Raw genomic sequence first — 14,446 nt, 5'->3', positions numbered from 1 at the left:
TCAGCATCTTTTTTTTTTTTTGGCATTGTTTACTGAGTTAATATAATACATACTGATAACTCCTCCATGCATTTCCAATATTCGAGTTTATCAGCATGTTTCTACTTGTAGACACTTTTAAGCTTGTCCTATTTTGAGTCAGTTTGGTTATCCATTTAATTAATATTGGTCATGTATGAGTTCTCATCCATGGCCAAGCAACCTACTTCCAAAGATGGCATAAACTATCCATATAAAATTAAAACTGAGGCAACTGATTCAACAACAAACAGTAGGGAGGTTGGTGAGACTTTGCTTCTTGGTCTGTTATAATTACATAACATTTCTTAATTTTGTATTTGTTTTGTTGGATATATCCTTGAACTAGTAGTTATCCCTTCACAAGGATAAAAATCTGTTCTCTTTTAGCTTGAGACATTGTTTTTCCTGTCTTTTAGCTTGTAATATTTTTTTCCTTGTCTTTTAGCTTGTTATGTTGTCTTTCTTATTCTTTTAGGCACATCAATTGTGTGGATGTTATTACAGTGGAATGCACATCAACCTCGGGCTACTTTGAAGCTAGAATGAACCGGTTTCATACAACACAGATGGACTCAGATACTTATTAGGTCATTCTATTTGTTAATCTTGGCAGCATACTCACAGTTACCCAAGATTATTATCATCTTGTACTCTTCCTCGACATGGATTTTCGCATGTGTATTTCCAGAGAATTTTCGTACAAAGTCTAAGACTTTTCAAGGAATGCTGTCATGTGTTTGCAGTTGTTTTAAAAATTAAAATACAACATCCTTTGTTGCTTTTAAAGATTGCTTTTAATCTAGTATTCTGCTGTAGATTCTGGATTTAATTTTGTTGGTTGGATTGCATGCCCCCTCTTAATCTGGATCTTAGTTTGCTTTGCTTGAAGCAGATAGGCTGCAAGTATATCACATAAGAATACTTATATATAGCATCCATATCATCTATATACAATCCTCCAATCAGCAGCTAGTTATACTTAACAATATCTTATAATCATCAAATATGTTGGCAACTTGTGAAATGCTTCTCAAGCTTTTCATGGAGCCTGCTTATTTATTATATGGTTGTTCTGTGATCCATCTTTATGGGATGAGACTTGATTGCTGTCATTGTTAGTTTTGTTATCACTTCTATTAATGGTTATGAAGGTTTTCAGATACAGCCAAACTCAAAGAATGCAATATCCATCAGTCATTATGAAATTAGATGCGTTCCGCTGATTAAAGGTATTTATACCCACATAACGTTGGATTTTTTTTTTCTAATTGTGATTAGTAGTCTTTTGCATATGATCTCTGCATGATGTACCCAAGCTTGCAGTCCAAGTTTGGTCTCGCAAAGAAGAAAACGGATGAAGTAATATGATTAGCTCTTTCCCATGCTGAAAGCAAGAGCTCTTTTCATTAACCATTATTTTCTTAAAGTAAGTGGGTCTTCTTTGTATCTCTGAAGAAGCTTTGACTGATATAGCTTTGCTTTTGCGCCATCAAGACAGAATTGTCGAATCTGTAAATTTCATTATACAGCATCCTGGCTTTCATTGATAATGATTTCTGGATTTATTTTTGTTGACACCCAACAGAAGCTTGAATTACTGGTTGTCAATATATTATTTTTGTAGAAGACAATAATTTAGTTTCTCAGAATCATTCTATGTAGTTATTTTATCTTTACTCCCAGCATAACCAACATCATCTTTTACTGGAATAACTCGCAGTCCTCAAAAATTATCCTCTGCAAGGCTAAAATGAACCATAGGTTCCATCCATTCATTTCAAATTCTTTGGTCATGCTTTTATCATCCCACTCTATTTGTTTCTTTTGAAAAGTTCAAACCAATCAAGCATTTCTTAAAGTTCACAAAATCAAGTACAACAGGAACGTAGGCCTCAAAACATAGAGACCTAAAAACAGATTACTTCTTTTTTCCCGTTTACAAGATACCTCAAAACATAGAGACCTGTAAATCCTGAGTTCCATACAACAGGTTGCTGCAGAGAATTTGCCAAATGCTAATTTCCAGGCTTCCTTCTATCTACTAATTTCATAACAGAAATGCAAGGTTTGGTGGCTTTTTGAACTTGGATATGCCTAAATACAAGCCTTATAGCTGATAGCAATCCTATCAAATTGTGTACAATGAGGGCCTACCTTACCCCACCTCAGCCTTAAAGGTTAAATTAACCTACTAGGTCTATAATCAGCCAACCATAACCATTTTCAGAAGCTGCATAATCTCCAATTATTTCCTGCAAGCACATGTATTTGAAATCTGTACATCATTGGCTTTGAACCTCAACCCATCTCCACAAGGAGCAACAAGAGTTGGGACTATATGTGTATCAACCAATTATTGATGATTGAATTTAATCCTCTTCATTTTAGCCGTGGGAATTTTGCCAAATCCAACAATTGACTGTTCAATTCTTTCTTACAAGAGATGAGAGGAAGAGATCTTCAACTTACAACTGAAGTCGGCAAGACATGCCGAGTAAGCCAAACCTCATACTCTTTTATAGTAGGAACGCAGAGTCAAACTAGCATATAACCCCCATGGGTAGGATACAAGTTTTTTCTTATTTTTCTTAATGCAATATAAATTAAATAACAGAATTAAAATAAAATATAATAAATATAAGAATTTAATTGTTTTTTAAAAATAAATTTTTGATCTTGGTATATAATATGTTATCGATATGCAAAATTCTACTGGTACTTGTATATCTATCAGTATAGCAAAATAATATATTATTGCAGGATAATAAAATTATGATCCACTCTCTATATAATAAGAAATAAAAATTTGTCGTTAGGAGATATTTAAATATAATATAATAGAATTATTGGTAATTTTATTTTCATTTTTAAGTAAAATCATGACCATAAAAAATAATAAAAATAAATATGAGCATTATCCAGTGATAGTGTAATGCTAATAAAATATATTTTATTAATAAATACTAATAAAAATAAAATTTATTAATATCAACCCATATTAAGTAAAAATGGTTATTAAAAATATTATTAATTTTTGTATTAATTTAATAGTGCTAATAAATTAATTTAATAGAGTGTGATGAGCTAAATTTTTTTAATAATATTATATTATTATATTTTGATAAATAACTGTATTAAATGAGTACACTATTTATTATCCAGAGTCCACTTAATTAATGGAGCTGTCCCCATTCTAGTATTATGCTGATTAGATTAGACATTAGATATATTAGAGAGAGGAGAGTCCCGAGGGGGAAGCAGAGACCGGATCGTCGAATCGAGAGTCGCAAGGGAACGAGACGGAGCGATGGCGACGTCCATGGCAAGATCGGGTCTTCGAGCGGCGGCGGCGGCCGCCCTCCGTGGAGAGGCGAAGAGCGGCGCCCGCCCGGTTCTTCTCAACAAGAGGAGCTTCTCCGCCTCTGCCCACCACGACGACGCCTGTTTGTTTTCCCGATCTCAATCTCTTCTTCGTCTTCTGGATTCTAGTCTTAGGGTTAGTGGTTCGGTTCTTCGAATTTGTACCTTTTTTCCTCCGTTTCTTCAGATGAGACCGCGAAATGGGAGAAGATTACATACGCTGGAATCGTGACCTGCACCATTCTGTCCATCTATAACCTGTCCAAGGGCCATCCCCACCATCCCGAGCCGCCGGTAAGCTTTTCTTGCTCGCTTTTTATCATAATTTTTTCTTAGCTATGCGAATATTTCCTTTCCTTTTTTTGGGGGTGGGTGGGGGGGTGGCGGGGTGCGGGGGGCGGGGCTGTACGTTGTTTCTAACAAATAATAAAAGTCTTTTTTTGGCAGCCTTACCCATATCTGCACATCCGGAACAAGGAATTCCCCTGGGGTATGTTTCCTAACATATTTACTCCTGGCTAATGTATAACTATTGGTGCTTGTTTTCCTTTCGATTCCAAGGTATATCAACATGCCGAATGGTAGTAGAAAGAATCAAACATGTTACTCTAAACCATTTTGTATCATGCCCGATTATTTGGCTAGGTTCACACTTTCTATTTTATGTGTGATAGCACATATATTCAGCAAATTTTTGAAGGGCATTTATATGTTAACAAACTCTTCCATTGAAGTCCCTTTTGCAAAAATTCGATCATGATATTATGAAAAACATGCATTTTTTATTTTGCTGACTAATGGTGTGATATTTCCAGTTGTGTGTAATATTGTTGAGTTATTGCCGCTTTAAGCTTATGTTTCTCTTTGTATAACTTCATTTCCTATTTCTCTTCCACTAAACAAAAAAATTCTCATCATGAAAATATATGAATCCTGGTTTTCTGAAGATTAATATGCTTGTAATTTCCATGAATTGCTTGCCAAACTGGTTTTGGTAATTGAGCTCTTTCAGCATAGTCATCGGATGCAATTGCCGTTTGTTAATCAAGGCTTTATATTGAGAAGCCTAGAAATAGTTGACAAGATTTTGCTTTTCTTTCTTTTTGTGGGACGTAGTAAACCTATTCTAGCTGTTTTCAGTGGTTATTTCTGTCATTCACATTCTCTTGTTTTTGCTGCTCCTTGTTTCCAAAAACGAAAGAAATAGGTCTGGTAATCATCTCCATGAATGTTTGGATCTTAACGATCCAGGTTCAGGATGTAACATTTAATGATAAGACATGCTGCTTGTGTATGTGGTTTTTTGGACATCTGAATGGAATGTTCATACAAATTGTTAGTATGCATTGCAAGGGAGGAATGCTTCCTTGGGTTTGAATGTTTGCCTGATCTATATCATGCCGCTTTCAATATCTGTATACTAAAGGTGAGGAGCTGGGAGCCATAACCTGTCATTTATTTTGTACAATTTTCCTCAATCAGTAGGGAATATCCTTATAGATTAAGGGATTTGTTCCCATAAGTTCTGAAAGTAGCTGAAAGTTCCTAAGAATATTTAATTATACTAGAGTTTTGGCACTTGCTATGCATGTGATAGGAAAAGAGTAAAATAAAGAACAGCCAGATAGTATAGGAGATGGAGAAACGATGCTCAAGACCCGGGGGGGGGGGGGGGGGGGGGACCTTACATCTTCCACATCGGAGCCCTGCCATGTTTCACAAAAAATATTTAATTTTAACAAAGTTCACGTACACAGGTGTGTCCAGTTGTAGAGTTTAAGTATGGCCCAAAGGCCTAGTGAGTCTTATATTATATTTATACCCCAACCCGAAGCTGACCCTTTCCTTCAATTGCCCAGTTATGGAACAAAATCTGAACCCAAAACCCAATGGGTCTAGGTCTGGGTCTGGGTTTTAGACTCTACCTTATAGCACCCTTACTTAGACCCAAAACTTTATGAGTTTGGAATGGGTTCAAGTGAGGTCCCTGAGACATTTTGGGTTTGTGTTTAGCTGTAGTGAGAATGTATGTCTAAACTGGACCCTGTACAATTATACAGCTTATTGGGGTATGGGTATAAATTTTTTGAACCCAAATCAATCCAAGCTTGATTGGAACTCGACATTTTTTACCTAATATTATTTTTCATATCATATCATACAGTTACTTTTATACCCGTATCTATTCTCAAAAGTTTTATCGAGGATTTTTATATTGAAATTCTTTAGGAATTTAGGGGTGGCAGTGGTACTAGCCAAATTCTTGATCATGATTAATCTTCTCTTCATCCTTGTCGCTGGGTCCTAGCTTCTTGCATGAGAACAGTTATGACCATTGATCCCTTTTCCTCTTGAAAATTCAAGCTGCCTCCGACCTTTAACACTAACATCTTGATCACGTGACCTTGTTGCTAACTTAATGAGTGGTCGACCTCAAACCCTAGGTTATGGTATGAAATGTTGTTTAGATTGGGGTTGGATTGTAAATTTTAAATTGTAGAGCAGGGTGAGTGGGATCATGCATTGTAAGATTTCAGAAATCTTTAAAATATATCAAAAATTTAACAAACCAAAAAGTAAATAACAAATCACAAGAATAGGAGAAGTTTGGTTATTAGTGAGAGAAATATAATTTCTAACAATAGAGTTTAGCACAGTGAAGAGAGAAAACAAGGTTGAATTTGCTCAAAAAAAGAAAATAGTATTGCATGGGGTAGAAGAGGGAGAGAATAATAGTAAACTAGAAGAATGAGAGAAAGAGAGAGAGAAGAAGGGGCCTGCTATACTTTTAATCATTTTCACAAAAATCTCAATCCAATAACCTAGATGCAATTTTGCAAAAATCTCCTTTTAACATGTACTGCTGTACTCCTTCTCTTGTCTTATAAGGACTTATATATACTAAATAGACAGTTAATCAATGCTTGCCCGATAGACTGATTTGAGTCCTAATTTAGAGATTAGAATTCTTCATGCAGCCAATTGATTATTATCTGAGAAAGCCAGCTGGTTACCTTTTTAGTCCTAATTCAAGTTCAAATAGAACTCTTTAAAATGAAAGTAAATCAATACCTTGAGTGTCCAAAATTCCTTTAAAATCATCCTAAGAGTCAGTAAAGTAAATCCTTATTATAATCAAGAATATATCCATCTATTTAAAAGAATACCAAACCAAGTGTATGGGAGGACTGATTTCACTCAGCTGATGCATGAAACAGGGGAAGCGTGACTCTATTTCGTGTGGGTAGTGCATAAACAGCTTATTTCAGTGGATTGAGCGATCGAGTGGATCAGACAATCCACGATTTGGATTGTATGATCCAAAATTGGATCCTCCGATCTTTTCAAAAATGATTCAAATGCCCAATTTGGATTGCTTGGTGTTGTTTTGATCTGGAATGTATGACAAGATCGTGGATCGTCTAATTTTGACAGCACTGATGGTGTGGTTGTACTTAATCCAAGCTTGATCTAGTGTAGTCCAATTTAAGTCTTCCTTGAAATTATTTTCAGACCAGGTAACTAGGATCCAAGTTTGGCCCATTTCTTATTCAAGCATGCCTAATTTCAAATCAAACTGTGCATGTGCCTATTTCAATCAGCTTGCTATCCTTAAAGCAAGTTGCATTGGACTAAGCTAAATCAAGCTCAAATTGATCTTCACTCAGGTATTTTAAATGTACAGTGAACAAACTTTTGGTTTAGGTAATTTTTACCAGATAGGTCAGAGGGAGGGGGGCTTTTGTTGGAAATTGGATTGTGGGAGGGTGCCCAGTGTTAGCAGAGGTTGGAGGTGGTGGTTGTGATTAGAGGGGGAGTCTTAGTGGGATGGTTTAAGGCCAGAGCAGGAGTTTGTTGCCAACAATGTCAGACTTTGGAGTGGTAGGCCTCAAACTTGCTATTTGGCTATATGCTAGAGAGGATTGAAGGGCTGGGAGGGCTGAGGATTTAGGCATGGTGATGGTGGGAGGTGAAGAGAGTAGAAAGGCTGAGGTTTTAGGCTTGGTGATGGTGGGACATGAAGAAAGCAAAGAGGGATGTGGGCATAGATTGAATGGGAATGGGAAGATGAGGGGATTGCTTGGTTTCTTGGAATCTTTGAGAAAGTTTGTTTGAGATCCTCCCCTTTATTCGGCTGGATTTATGTTAACCATTAGATTGATTCCAATGGCTGATCCTTGATTAAGCAAGTATAGGTCTGTGCCTTCTTTGATCTCTTCTTAATGCTATTTTTTATTAAATTTTCTTCTTATTGCTTTCTTCTGTTGCAAATTGATGATTGGGTGTATCAAGGATTTCTTTTGGATTAGTCAATTCCAAAATAGTATTATCAATTTTGTAGAGTGGGGAGTTTATTCATGTACTGATCTTATTCTTGCATTATAGTTCAACATTTTTTCTTAATTGTTGTTCTTATTTTATACAATGTTGCCATTAATGTTTTTTGAAAATGTGAATATAACTAAAAAAAGGGTATCTTGGTGCACAAGGCTCCCATCACTAAGGGTTTGGGGAGGGTCAAACATATGCAGCCTTATCCCTGCATGTGGAGAGGCTAGTTTTGTGTTTTGAACCCGTGATACCCAACTCACAATGGAGTAGCCTTAACGTTGTGCCAGGACCCGCCCTCTATGTGAATGTAAAGACCGATATAGAACATTAAAGATGCAGACTTCGTACTCTTGCAGCTATTGCTTTCTTATGATTGTTAGTTTGAACTGTAATTTTTCACCATTACAATCGGAGAAACAAGTTTTAGCCTGCTTATTGATAATGGTATTAACGGACACGGTTTTGATGGTCCATGTAGTGCCAAAGGCCTTAAAGGTATTGTAGTATCTGTTTATTTAAATTAGAGGGGAGAACTCATAAAAAATAAAATCTTCGTGTTCGTAAAGTATACTTCCTTCATTGCCATAGCAATTTTGCTTATCATTCAAAAGATGACATGACTTCACAATGAAAATACTTGAATTCATGCATTTGCACACATAGTGAAGGAAAAGAGGTATGAAATCCTGCATTTTTGGTAAAACTACAAAGATGATCACCTCATATAAAATTGACCAAGCATGCAATAGAGAATAATTGTAAAATTTATCATCTTTTGAGCTGCAATTTAATGATAAACATGTTTGCCCGGAACTGTAATTAACCAAGAGAGAGAGTATGGAAAGATTCTCTTTTTAAGAGGAAGAAGAATAATATAGTAGCCTTGCTCGGACCTGTAAACATATTAACCTAACAACAGACACAAGTAACAAAAAGGTAGAAGTAGTGAAAAATAAAAGAAAAATAAATGTCACTAGTATTGCTTTTTTATGATGCCATAGAGGGTAACTTTTAAGTTGAATAACAAAATAATGCTAGCCTGTTGGAACATTGAGAATAAATTTCTCACTACTAACTCAACTAATGGAGTAGTTGTTGCTACACTCTGACAATGGCTCAGGTATTCGCTTCCTCCTTTTTTTGAAAGTTTGCACAGTGGATATTCTATGCAATCTTAAGCTTGATAGTAGAACAAGGGATGAAGAAGTAAGGGATGAAGAAGTAATAGATATCCATTTCTGGCTATGTTGTCCTTTATGGCAGGTAAACATATTTGCACCAATGGAAATCCTTCACCTGGTAGATAAATGAAATTATCAATAAAATAAAATCCTTAATTACATCCTTAAAATCTGAAGCTCTCTTAAGCACAGAATCTGTAGAGTTCAACCTTATCATGTCTAAAATTGTCCAAGACAGTTTCATTTTAGCTGTAAATCAATAAATAATTATAGATGTTGTGATGATGACTAGAGGAATTTATAGCATCACAAATTCTATTAGCTTGTTTGTCTATCTTTTTAATTCCTTTTCTCACTATCAAATTTATGTGAGGTCATCTTATTTGTAGTTTTACCAGAACAAGTAGGATGCCACATGTTAACTATTACTGCTCCCTCTCATCATTTTCTTTTTCTTGCTAAATACATGAATATAAGTGTTTTCACAATGGCATGCCACTGCTTTTGGATGATAAGCTCAATCTTACTGTAGTGAAGGTAGGTACTAGGTAGTATGTCTCATGAAATTGCGATTTTTCATCTTTTACAAACTCATGTCCATCTTTTAATCTTTTCTTCTTACTTTATAAGAGGACTTAGCAAAAACAAAAAAACAAAAAAACATGTTGGCCTTTGACACGAGGTGGACCATCAACACTAAGTTGGACATTATAAACAGTAATCGGCCTACCCAAAAAAAAAGTAATTGGTGGATTAAAATCTGTTTGGGTCATTGTAATAGTGGAGAAATACACTTCTAGGACAAGGAAACAACCTAGGGAGCACAAATTTTGCATTGTAAGTGTTCTCCATCACATTCAGAAGTTTATGCTATATAACTGTATATAAAGAGAAATCTTGGAGTTGGACATATGAAGCTGGACTCTAAAAATGAAGCCTCCAGATAATAATTATGGAAGTTTTCTATTTAGAAAGACTCTTGCGGGACCCATGCAGTTAAGAGAGGGTGGGGAGGGGGAAGAGAGAGGAGTTCCAGAACACAAGGATGGATTCCATACTGCTAAAGCCTCTGTGTAATGGGATAAATCTTCGAGTGCTTAATAATGAGTAGTCTCTTGTGAGAGCCCACATAATCAGAGAGAGAGAGAGAGAGTATAATTCTCTCAAATTCCGTGCATTGCACATGACGGTGACTAGTTGATATAATGGTAAATCAACTAAAGTTTGAAATATTCTTCTTGAATCTATGTATACTGGCATTTGAAATGTTCACACAGTAGCTGCGCTGCTTTTTGTTGCTGTCCTTCAGATCTGGCTGTAAGAGAGCTTCCAAACATTTTTTTATACTTTGGCCATCTGAAAACATGATTGAACTCAACAGAAGACCAATCATCAACATTGATATAAATTTCTGCAAATGCAAGAAAACGACTTAACAAGCAATAGTATGCAATCAAATATATGTATATAATCTCTTAGGTAATTGAAACAGTTCAGCAAACATTTCAGACTTAACTTTACAAGCAAATGACTCAAGCATAATTTTTCTAGTATATACACATTCTTTTTGCACAAATAACTCGGGCCATAACATAGACTGGACAATGTAACTTACTTCAATTTTCCACATCCTATACTGCACATTTGAGATTATAGTACACCAAAAATAACTTTTGATGGAACAATCATAGAACAACTTCCAATAAAACATATGAATATTAATTTATAATACAAATGTAGCTACAAATTCAAAATAACATAAATATGTTAAATGAGAAACCTTATGAAAAAGTTAAGATCATTTTTTCTGAGAAAAAAAGAAAGCCAAGGCAGCAACAGACACCAATAACTACTGCATGGCTTCAGTTACAGCAGCAAGAACCATTCTTGATGGCTGCAGCTGCCGCAATAGTGGCAGCTGCTGCCATTGTGGATAACAATGGTGACAGAAACAATCTGGAGCTGACTAGAAAAATAAAATTAGAGCCATCAGCTCCAACAACTGCAACCGCCAGCAATTTCATAGCCCTTATCCAGTGCATCCACCCACCCACCGCCACTATGTTATTGTCATTCTCTTGGCCACAGGCTAGGGCATAAATCTACCATCTGCATCAGGTTACTGTGTAACTAGCTCACTTAAATCTGATCCATTTTTTTCACCCAAGAATGTTGAGTTCTTGACTTGAAAGTGTTCAGCCATCTGGCCTCCTTAATAGGCCGTGCAAAACTAAGGGAGGCTACCCTGCCTTTGGTGGGCGCACAGGCAGCTGACTATGACTGGGTTTTATATCCTCGTTGGTAATAAAGATGGGGAAGATATGAAGTTCTTTTGAACAGGGCACATTAGCCCAACAAAATGAGACAAAACTAATCGTGAGAGGGTTTCTTTATATCAGGAAGTACAGATACTGCATTATCTATCTGATGACATTTAGATCGCATCACAAATGGATAGGAGAATAAGAAATTAGTTTTATATGGTTGGTAGCCTTGACAATGCTTTTAGTTTAATAAAAAAACCAATATTTTCCTTGAATTGACATTAATTAGGTAATTTGTTACTCTCTTAAATGCGTATAAATTCGGATAAATATAACACTAAAGTGTATTGGTTAAAGGAAAAGAGGATCGCCTTCCTACTTGGGATTATCAAGTCTTCAGTGGCTTCTGCTGATAAGCGACAAACATTAATGGCTTATACTGTGATTTTTAAATCCAACTATATATAGGTGCTTGTAAGGCTGGCAGCTTGATTTGTACTCATTAATATGTCTCCCATGTTTATGGAAGTTTAATTTGAATTGCAAAAAAAAAAAAAAAATGTGGTGCTACTTCAAGATGTTGTACATTTGATATTTATTTACATCGTAAATCTATTTAAACCTGTAACTTCCTCTTTAACCTTTTCCTTTGAATAGATGGAGATGCTTCTTTCCCTATGCATAGATGCTAAATATTTTATAGGTGCCTGAAAAAGCTTGTTTCTTAAAAAGGTAATACTGTGCAAATTTCCATATAGGAATCCAACTATACATGTACCAAGTTGTTGTTCTAACACAAACATGTAATCCCTGTATATTGTATTAGCTATGTGGACTTTCTTTTCTCTCCTCCCGGCTTGCATTTCTTCCTTTTTACAGGAACCCTGCTCCTTGCTTGCACATAATTTCCCGATCACTTGCATGTCGAAATTGTGAATGATTGTTGAAAAGGAAATATTTTGCTTGTGAATGTGGGGATGTCTTATGTCTGGTTGATTTAATGGCATACTATTAGCTCATCATGTTCTCATTTGTCAGACTACTAAAGAAGTCTAACATCTTGTATATAAGTGTTGATCTTGATCTTCAAAAACCAAATGAGTTCTAATGAAGATCATACTTTCTACGTTCTACGTCTTTGCTCTTCAATATAAGATATATGTACAATATATTCAGTTTGAGATCCACTCGTTCATGTCATGTATAATTAGTAGTCCTCAAGCAAACTATGAAAAACTAATATTTCTCATTATTGTTCTTTCCTTTGTTTGATTTTTTTGGGGAGGGTTAATGCTTTGGTGTTTCTTTATTTTTTAGGATTCGACCACTTAAGTTTAGTTCTCTTCCTTATTTTTATCTCAACTAGGGGAAACCTTTACTTGAAAGAGAGGCTATGTCAATAATTTTATGTTACAAGATCTACCAAACCGATCAAGTGCCGTACCGGTCGATGACCGGTTCAATACAATACGGATACTTGGTACATAGTGGTGTACTGGTACACCATTTTCATTTTTTTATTTATTTTTTATTGTTTCAATTTTTTAATGCTTTCAGTATTTATCTAACGATTGTGGTTGTTTAATTTAGGATTTAAATTTTGTTTTGATATCTTTTATGTCAAATTGGTCTCGCATCTTGACACATATGCTATAATCGACAAATTAATGCAATTGTAATATAATTGAAGGCATGAATACATATAATTGAATACACATGCTGTATATTAAATGGATTTGAAATACAAAATATGTATTGACATCTAAAATTTTATGGAGTGCCTATGTCCTTCGTGATGTTGTGATTCTGGTCATAGTTTGTGTCTAGTATATTACTCCAACTTTTCAGATAATTTGTTGGTTAGCCATATGGTTCATAAGCTTCGCCTCCTAGATAATGATCATGATATTAATCCTTTGTTTAATACTGGATTGGCCATCCGAAGATCGAGGCAACAAAATCTAACCTATAAGCTACCTAAGGTTGTGGAGATTAGTAGCCATTCGAATACGATATCTCAGAAAAAGGATATCCATGCTAGCTTAGCTTTACAAAATAGGATTCTATATACAACTTAGATCCAGATATATCCTGGGACCCACCCTATTCCATATGCGAGGTTGTCTATAGCAGTAAGATTATGTCCCAAACCATCTGGATGTGTCTGCTTCCTGTATGCAATCATATCCTCGTGGGCTCGATTAGGCCATGCACCATGGTCCCCATCTCGAGGTTCGTCATCTTATTACCGGAACTCATACCAGTGCCACACTAGCACAATGTTCGCACGGTACGATACGAAATTTTTTTGACGTATCGAGTATCGGTATGCCACCCATACCGGGTACGGATGCCGAATTGGTACGGTATGCCCCGTACCGTCTGATTCAGGCCGCCACAGTATATCATGCCCCGTTTTGTATGGTATGAGTGAATTGCAACAAGAATCCTTGATTTAGCAAGTAATATGCATATTCATGAACATCTTACCTCGATTTTGGCTTGAATTCGGCAAGAATTTGCTATTTTTTGACTTTTCTCGTGGATTATAAAAAAAAAAAAAAAGGAAGGAAGAGCAGGAGAAGGCATAGGAAGGCCTTCTCTGCCTCCTCTATTAGTGAGGTGAAATGGTTGGCCGAATTGCCCAAATCGCCTCGAACTGAGCTAAATTAGGGGTGGGTTAATTCAAGCCATTTAGGCCCTGAACCAATCTAACCGTGCGGTTCATGCTGCTTCCATCCTGGTATGAGTTGGTATGTTCAATTTAGTGCTTGTTTTTGTTATTCTTATCTCACTGTTGTACTTACCAGTAAAATTATAAATACAAAGCTTTGCATCTTGCACCTTTGAATTTATTCTTATTCTCTGTCAATGCTGTGTGTACCTCTTCTTGATTCACTATTTTGGCCTAACACATTTCTTGGCATATCGTATACAGGTCCCGATGGGCTTTTTGAGAAGAAGCATTCTGAGCACTAGGATATACCTTTGTTAGGAGACTTCTAGTTGTGTTCAATAATCTCCGCTGGTTGTGAAGTGAAATTCGAGCAGACATATTTCGAATCTATCTTCTAGTTTTTCTTTCTTGCAAATCTAATAAGCTTGTTGAACCTACTTTCAGTATTGAAGATACTGCAGTTTGACATAATTGTATGCTGTAGATCTCTCAGCAAATATGTAGCCTTCGGTTTGGTTGAGCTTTGTTTAATTTAAAGTATGCTTGTGCTCGGTTATCGCTGAGCAGAACTGCTGGAATGAAGTGTGATGCAAGTGAACTGCTTTTGTGGA

At 35.9% G+C, this 14,446-nt stretch overlaps 1 protein-coding gene across 2 annotated transcripts; it reads left to right on the top strand.

The window, feature by feature from the left end:
- The first annotated feature begins 3,223 nt into the window (after nt 1-3,223).
- On the top strand, nt 3,224-14,446 carry LOC103696908 (cytochrome c oxidase subunit 6a, mitochondrial). 2 transcript variants are annotated; one of them, XM_026801058.2, is made up of 5 exons: nt 3,224-3,464; nt 3,569-3,675; nt 3,829-3,871; nt 11,816-11,890; nt 14,097-14,446. In XM_026801058.2, exons 1-4 carry the CDS (start codon nt 3,329-3,331, stop codon nt 11,848-11,850), a joined length of 321 nt encoding a protein of 106 aa, XP_026656859.1. In that variant the 5' UTR covers nt 3,224-3,328; the 3' UTR covers nt 11,851-11,890; nt 14,097-14,446. The 2 variants fall into 2 exon arrangements, with proteins under 2 accessions (XP_026656859.1, XP_008776851.1); XM_008778629.4 differs by lacking the exon at nt 11,816-11,890 and having other exon boundaries at nt 3,226-3,464.

This window comes from Phoenix dactylifera, unplaced genomic scaffold (genome assembly GCF_009389715.1).
Source record: "Phoenix dactylifera cultivar Barhee BC4 unplaced genomic scaffold, palm_55x_up_171113_PBpolish2nd_filt_p 000007F, whole genome shotgun sequence".
NCBI classification, from domain to species: Eukaryota; Viridiplantae; Streptophyta; class Magnoliopsida; order Arecales; family Arecaceae; genus Phoenix; species Phoenix dactylifera.
The sequence above is the reverse complement of the archived record's forward strand: the minus strand, read 5'-3'. Positions and strand labels throughout refer to the sequence as shown.